We start from the raw sequence: 7,893 nt of genomic DNA, 5'->3' as shown, positions 1-7,893 counted from the left end.
AATGAACATGTACAATAATTACTGTGAATCCTCAAATAACTAAAACTGATGTGTAATAGCTTTATTTTAATTTTTTAAAATGTCTATTGAATATTTTTCACATGTTCATTGACAATTTGTATTTCATGAATTATGTTTATTTCTATTGTTCATTTAAAATACTTTCTTTGTAGAAACTTTTATAGAAAAATGATAGTAATCTTTTCACTGCTATATAAAATCAGTAAAATGAAATTAGTTATTTACTTTTTATTATGTTAATTTTCTTTGTTTCAGAATTTTAACTATTCATGGTGTCAAACCTATTAATCTTTTTATCACCTTTTCATATATACTTAGATTTCTCAGGTCCATTTGGATAGATACACAGGTGTGTTTCCTCCTAGGTTTTTGTATGGTTTTAGTTTTTATATGAAAGTCTTTAATCCATGTAGAATTTATTTGAAGGTATGGTCTTAAACCGAATTTAAAAATTTGTTTATTATTCCAACTTATTATTTTCCCAAATACTGATTGTTCACATAAGATTAACTATTATATCCCATGTTTTTGAATCTACTTCACTGTATAACAAATTTTTGTGTCATAATTTTTTTCTGGGTTTTAACATACTATCATTATTATTCTAGTCTATAGTTTATCTAATGGTGTAAATCCCTTTACAAACTGCCCGTACGTAATGTATTTTATTCACTTGGTGTTTTGGCATTGTTTTTATTTCTTTTTTTAATGTAATACAATTATAAATCTCTATAGAATAATTTTACTTCTAGGGATTAGAGCTATATTATTCTTTAAACAAACAATGAATTTTCATTTCTCTTTCTCCTAATTTGAGAATTCTGTACTAGAATATCAAACACACCTACACACAGCAAATCAGTTGCTTGCCAAAAAGATTTATTGAAGAGAAATGAGCAAAGTGAAAACAGACCCATTTAAGTAGTCTGTGCCACAAAAGAATGAAGATTTATGTCCTTGAATCGCTAGCAAGAATCATAAGAAGAGTGTGATATTCAGTGTTTAAGACCTGGAAAACATGGACAAAAATTCAGAAAACATGTTTTAACAGAAAGAAAATTAAATTGATATATATGTTTACAGAACATTTTTCTGACAAATACGCATATTTGTAAAATATCATTTTGCTTTAGTTTGTATCTAACATGTGCTAAGAATCCTACCATAAATCTTATGTATCTTACATGTAGGTGCTAAACAATTACTGAATTTTTAAAATTCTTATATGAATGAGGATTAAAATTTTTTTAAATAGAAGAAAATCATTGGTGAAATACTAATGAAAAAATTGTTTAGAACCAGCGTTTTGGGAGAACTTTTTAGTGCTATGGTAATGTTTTTGAGAGGTTAATTTGATTATCTTCATATCCTTAATTCTCACTAAAGTATAATACTGACTGTTAACTAAAGGATATGCATCATTAAATGTTGTAGAAATGAGCTTTTACATTGCTCTGTCTTCATACTCCCAGAAGGCTAGGGCGAAAAATTTTACATTAAGTAATTGTTAGAATATTGAAACTTTGTGATACTAGGGGGACTCTTACACTGTGTTTTGTTTTCTAAGTTTCCATAAATCTGTTACATGGTCTGTAGTCCTAAGCATCTACATTTATTAAGTCGAATACTTGCCTTAAATGCCCACATTCTTTCATTTTTAAAGGTTTTTGCTTGTTGGAAAAACTTCTTAGATGTTAAGGCTAGCTGGCTAGGCTATTGCACAATTTTACGTGGTATCCCTTTTGCTGCTTTCAAATCATGAACTCATCTGGTTCTTCTTTCAGTAGTTCAAAGATATCCGTTTCAGTTGTGGAGGTGTCTTCCTTATAGTCTGGGGTATCTAATACAGAGCTAGTTCCAGAAAATGGCTCAGTGATCTTAGGTACAGTTTCTGTTCTATCAGTTTCAGACAACTCTTCTTCTGTAGATGAGTCTTCCACTAGGTTTGTAGCTATTGATGCAGGGACAACGAAGTCATATCTGGATTCAACAGCAGTAAGCAAAACAGAATGGGTCTCTGCTTCATTTGCAGTCTCTCTCTCCATCCAAATATTGGCTCCCTCGGGAGATTCTTCATCAGTTAGCAGAGTATCTTCCTGGTTATCTTTGTCTTTTTCAGCAGAGGTAGTGAGTTCAAACACAGTGATAAACTTTTCCTCATCAGAGTCAGTTAGTGTAGCCACAGCACCGGTGTCATCTTCTAAAACACTTAGGTCAATTTTGGTTATTTTCTCTTCTTCAAGGGCAGTTATATCTGGAATAGTAGTGAAGTTTACTTCAGGAGCAGGAGGGATTTCAGCCTCAGGAATAATGGAATCAGTGACCTGGATAGCCTCATCAGCAGGGACATTGGATATGATGGAGGAATTATAATTGTTCATATCAGCTTCATCCTTTATACGTGGAAAGGCAGGAGTGTCAGCAACACCGGCACTGCTGTCCTTTAGTGTGCCAGAGACTTCAGATGTTATTAAGATCTCTGCATCTCCTGTGTCAATGGTATCCAAGAGGATATCTTCTTTTGCTATGTCAGTGGAAAAATCTATTAAAGAAACAGTAGTAACTGGTGATGAAATATTCCCAATTTTCACGGTCATGAAATTTTCAGTAATAGAGTCTCTTGTGATGGAGTTTGCAGTGCCGGTCAGAGAGGTCATTTCTTTCTGTAGGTGAGTTGTTGACTTAATAAAGTCGGTCCCCATATCATCTTCTGATCTGAGTTTTTCCTTTGTAGGCGTCAGTTTGTTGTCTGTAGTTGTTGAAAAATCGCTTTCTAGCACATATTCATTTACTGAAGTGACGTGATCTCCTTCTGAAGTAATAGTTGTTTCTGATTTGGGAATAGCATTATCAGCCCCAAAGAAAATGGTTGCCGCAGTTGGTGTTTTACTGCTTTCTGTTGGAGGATGAGAATAAATTTTGGGCAAACCATCTTCAGCCATGGGGCGGAGTGGCACTGTGCACTCTCACAGGTCTTGCTTCTGGACTCAGTGGTATCTCTAGGCAGGAGAGCAGTGTTCATCAAAGTGATTAAAGCTTGAGTCATCATGGTGATTGTTGCATCAGCTATGGGGGCAATGTAACTGGGTCTCCTTGGAAGTTGTTTCTAGGCTGCGATTGGTCATCTAGTTGCAGGAATATTGGATGAAAAGACAATAGAATCCGCTCTGATTATGAAATCAAATTCACAGCCAAGCATTTCAATTGCAGGGAACTTAAGATTTACCATGTTGCTGTTTATAAGGAAGATGTCGCCTGATGTGGAGTTAGGGTCACTTGAAACAGACATAAGCAGAGACTGCCAGGCACCTTGTGGGTTTAGTATTAGTAAGGAAAACTCTGGAAGCCACAAGTTTATCACCATCAGCTTCAGGTCATCTATCTTCCAAGCAAGTAACAGAGTATTTTTGAGGTGAAGCCATTTTCCCTTAAGATTCATAGTATTAAAAAATTGGTATCTAAAAATATCAATCGTGTTTTTGTCAGGAAGTATAGCTATGAAAGTAATTAGGTAGCAGGGAATTCAGTTAGTTCCCTTCTTCATAACAGGGAGTCCCACTTTTTCAGTAGAGATAATAACAAATAGTTACTGGCCTGTTAGGGTCTTTAGTGTTTTCTTTTTCATTGTATTTCTGACTTCTTGAATTTACTTGAGTAACAGTGAGAGTCTCAGGTTTTGTAGGCTAACATTATTTTAGGAATGTTTTTCTGCAGGCTGTTATTTTAACCCAAAAGACAGGGAGGGTTATCACTGGCAGGAAGCTGGTGTCACGTGTCAAAATTCACCCAGAAACAAGAATCAAGATGTGGATAACTGCATTATTTTTAAGAATTATATTCTCAATTTCAGAGGCAGTATTTTTTATAATAATGTTAATTATGTCAAACATCATCATTGTGTTGTCAACCTTAAGATTTAACTAATTAGATGAAAGCACATTGCAGTCTAGTGTTAATGCTAGAACGAGTCTTTTTCCAGTGTTGTTAGAAGAAATTGAATTTTCATGCTCAGATACAACTAAATCCGAGAAAGGGCAGCAACATCAGCCTGAATAGTGGGTTCCATCTCAAGGACAAATAATTATTCTTTATTAAATATGAACTCAACCTCAAAGTTTTCAGCTTTCTGTCTTAGATGATTAGCCTGGTTGCAGACATATCACCAGTCTCTGTAAAAATATGTTTCTGAACAGAAGTACTATCAATTCCTGGGCCAGTAAAGAATACCATAGGGACAGTCATTCTCTCAGTAAGCTTACTTAGTGGGAGGATTTTCTTAACCTCTATTTTTGTCCCCCATCATTTAGTTTTTATAAAGCTTGATTCAGAATAAAGGATGCTGTAAACAGAAAACTTGGTACCTCCTTTGGGGAAGTTTTTTGTGGGTACAAAAAGGAAAAAAAAAAGATGGTGAGGTTAGCTGTATATTTGCTGGAAGATATCTTGTAAGGCTGGGTGTTTGTTATGATGAAGAGAGTTGGAATAAGCTATAAAATACTTTTATGAGCACTTTATCTCCAATTAGACATGTCAGTTTAAATAATTATATCATCTTCCTTGATATTAATTTGTCAAATAGTCTTTAATTTCAGGCATTAATTTTGTGATCATGCTAACTCTGCTTCCACTAGTATAGCTGTGAGGTAGGATCACATTGATTGCAGCATAATTATTCCTCCTCTAAGGGGAATGCTATTCACATTATCTGTGTTTTCTAAAACATTGCCCTTCAAAAGAACACTTCAGATTGACTGTGTGTCATCCATCAAAGAGAAGAAAGCATATGGTGGAATTCCTGGTGGAAATGCAGGAATTTTAGCACTCTTGAGGATGAAACTAAAGTTTTATGCTCCAGGGAATACATAATAGTATACTCATTTTTGACCAAATGATCATTGCCATTGAAGACATAATCTGACTAAAGGACAGAGAATCAGATTCTATGGATGTTTTATTTAATCTGAATAGTAGTTTCTTCCATTGATGGAGTGTCTATTACAGTAATTGAAACATTTTGTCTTTTTCAAGGAAAGTATTAAATTTACACCTACTGACATGTGTTTCAGAGTATATTCCTTACATTTAAGTGAAAAGGTGAAAACTGCTAATAAAGGAAGATTTCTTAATAAAACCCCAGGAAGGTCATTTGGCACACCTATGATTTTTCAGGGATACTTGACTAGGAAAAGAGTCCTTAGAAACAGACTTTAAAAATGACGGTGTCATAGTGATGTCCACATTGAGACTTTCCTTGTATGGAGAATATCTTGAGATTCATCAGAAGAAATATCATGTTCAATTTTAAAGGAACCCACTGTTAGATAAGTGGTGTCTCCTATGAACACTAGAATTCCTGTTTAGAAAAAGCATATATGTATCTTCAGAGTTTATGAATTTACTGGGGAAAATAAGTTATGAGCCTTAATTGAGGTGATTATATTCGTAATGAAGTCACTAAAGAAGTTCCAGTTTCAATTATCTTCACTCACAAAGTAATTTCCATCTTCAGAAATAGTGAAAGAAGTGAAAGGAGCAATCACATTTTGAGATTTGGTTATGTCAACATCCACAATTTTGTCCTCTTCCCCTCCAGAGTTTAGAATGTTGGATGAGTGACTAAATAAATTGTTGTTGAAGGGTGTGTTGGCCTGTGGGGTTGCTATTTCTTTGCTTCCAAAGAAGATGGCATTTACAGAAGGATAAGTCACAACCCTCATATCTACTTTGTTGTTTGCAGGATCCTCAGGGATACCCTTTGGAGTAATTGTTTTTACCTGTAACTGAGAAATATCATCCCTAATTAAAGTGTTTTCTTCAATTTCCTTGTTAGCTTGTGGAAGAATAGAATTTTTTAAAAATCTAGGTAACACTCTTTCTGTATCAACAATGGATTCATGAGTAACATTAGTGCTTTCCGAAGGTTGAAATTCAGTATTTGCTTCTCTGATATTGGCTATATTAAATTCCAACTGAGGATTTCCTTCTACCAAGGAAATGATCTCTGTGTAAAATGAAGATTTTTTATCAGTAGAAATAATGGCAATAACTTGTGTTAGCAAATTTGAGTCCCTGGCCATGAAGTTGGTTTTGTGAGAAACAGATCTAGTTGGAAGGGAATCTGTGGGTATGGGAAAGCTTGAATAAGCTGCTACAGGGATACTGTCATAATCCTTATTGACTGATTTGTCACCAGCAATGAGATTCATTTATGAGTTTTGGTCAGCATTTTGTATAGAGTTTGTTTTCACCTGGATAACTAGATCATTTCCTATTATTATATTTACATCTATAAGGTGATTCACTTAAAATTCACTAGCTGTGTTTTTCTCTGTAGAAGCCTTAGTTATTTCTCTTATGTAATAGGAATTCGGACCATCATATTCATTAGGAATAAAACTAGAAAACTTGGTGCTTGTTTTCTTAGGTTTTGTATTTCGAATGGCAGAGGCATCAATATCAAAAATTTTGTACCTGGTAGTAAGAGTAGCAGATGTCTTAGGTTTGACATCTTCAATATTGTCTGAAGAGTCAGTGGAATCAGCTTGGAGAACAATACAGACCAACGGAAGAGCATTCAGGACAATTTGACTTTTAATATTTTGCCTTCCTGAGATAATACCTCCTTAAAGTAAGCGAAATCTGTTGGCGTAGGCTCTGATGCTGTTGAAATTAACATTGTTGGATGATTATGTAAATTTTCACTTTTTGCAAGTCTGGGAGCTGCAGTGTCTTTAGTATGAGAATTAGCAGCTAAGATGAGAGTTTCAGGTACTCTAGCAGACGTAGGTTTTAGAGACATGACACTCTCTGATGGAAGGCCTGAAAGGTCATGTTATTTCTGTCCTCAGTGGAGATAGTAGGAACATTTGGTTTAATGGAAGATGTCTTTCTCAAAGGAGAAAAAGTAAGAGCTGGGTTTTCATCCATATTGGAAATGTCATCACTAGAAAGCTAAGCTAAAGGAAAACCCGTAAACATTCAATCAGATGCCACAGCTATACTTGTTTCATCTTCAGTAAAATCAGATATACTAGATATGATAGTGTCTGCCCTGCTGGGTGTAAATGTCTTACAAATGGCAGGTGAAGTGTTTTTCCTGAACAAGTTATAACTACTTTTGATAGCATGATTAGTAGTATCAGTTGTGAATTTTCTATTGTCAACTACCGGTTTTATGTATGAAAAAATGGAATACTCAATTATTTTATTTCCAAAGTCAGAGCTTTTGGAGGGAATTATGATGTCGTCATCACAATTTATGGTGCCTTTTTTCACAGATGTTTTGTCATAAAATCTAGAAGGCTTTTCACTTGCATTGATTAGGAAGTGAATTGTGGGTCTATGAGCTTTGGTTTTGACATTGGCATAGGGATCTTTGAAAAGAATGGCCTCGATGTCAAAGTTCTTGTTTTTCTGTTTAGGAATTATAGCTTGGTAATTTTCTTTAGCTTCGAACTCTGATGATATTGCTTTAGAGAGACTATCTGAAGCAGCCACTCTGGTATATAGTGCTTGAGACCTATGTGTCTTAGGGGCATATCTGAGTGTACTAATTTTTATAAAGGAATTATTTGCTTTATCCTCTAATTCCAAGATAGAGTTATCTGAAACATATTCAGAACCACTGTCATCAGACACAGTAATTATATCATCTGCATATGCTCGAGTGATTTTGCCTTAGAAGAAATATCATCCATCCTTTCTGAAACGTCTTTTATAAAATATTTTTTTTTCATACTCAGCAACTTGCTCACTGTCTATAAAATCTTTGTGCTTTAAATATATTCTCTTTAAAAGTGCTTGCCATGGAATTTTCAGGGGTAATCCTAATAGGCAAAACGATAACTTGGTCAGATGGAATAATTGTTTCCT

At 34.6% G+C, this 7,893-nt stretch overlaps 1 protein-coding gene across 1 annotated transcript; it reads right to left on the bottom strand.

Moving 5' to 3' along the window:
• Nucleotides 1-879: 879 nt before the first annotated feature.
• CABS1 (calcium-binding protein, spermatid-specific 1) lies at nucleotides 880-3,054 on the bottom strand. Its single transcript, XM_011968292.1, has 2 exons — nucleotides 1,654-3,054; nucleotides 880-1,030 (listed from the first exon to the last, which is right to left on the bottom strand). Exon 1 carries the CDS (start codon nucleotides 2,961-2,963, stop codon nucleotides 1,773-1,775), a length of 1,191 nt encoding a protein of 396 aa, XP_011823682.1. The 5' UTR covers nucleotides 2,964-3,054; the 3' UTR covers nucleotides 880-1,030; nucleotides 1,654-1,772.
• Nucleotides 3,055-7,893: the final 4,839 nt, after the last annotated feature.

This window comes from Mandrillus leucophaeus, unplaced genomic scaffold (assembly GCF_000951045.1).
Source record: "Mandrillus leucophaeus isolate KB7577 unplaced genomic scaffold, Mleu.le_1.0 Scaffold837, whole genome shotgun sequence".
NCBI classification, from domain to species: domain Eukaryota; kingdom Metazoa; phylum Chordata; class Mammalia; order Primates; family Cercopithecidae; genus Mandrillus; species Mandrillus leucophaeus.
Note: the sequence above shows the minus strand (reverse complement) of the source record. Positions and strands in the feature narration are given on the sequence as shown.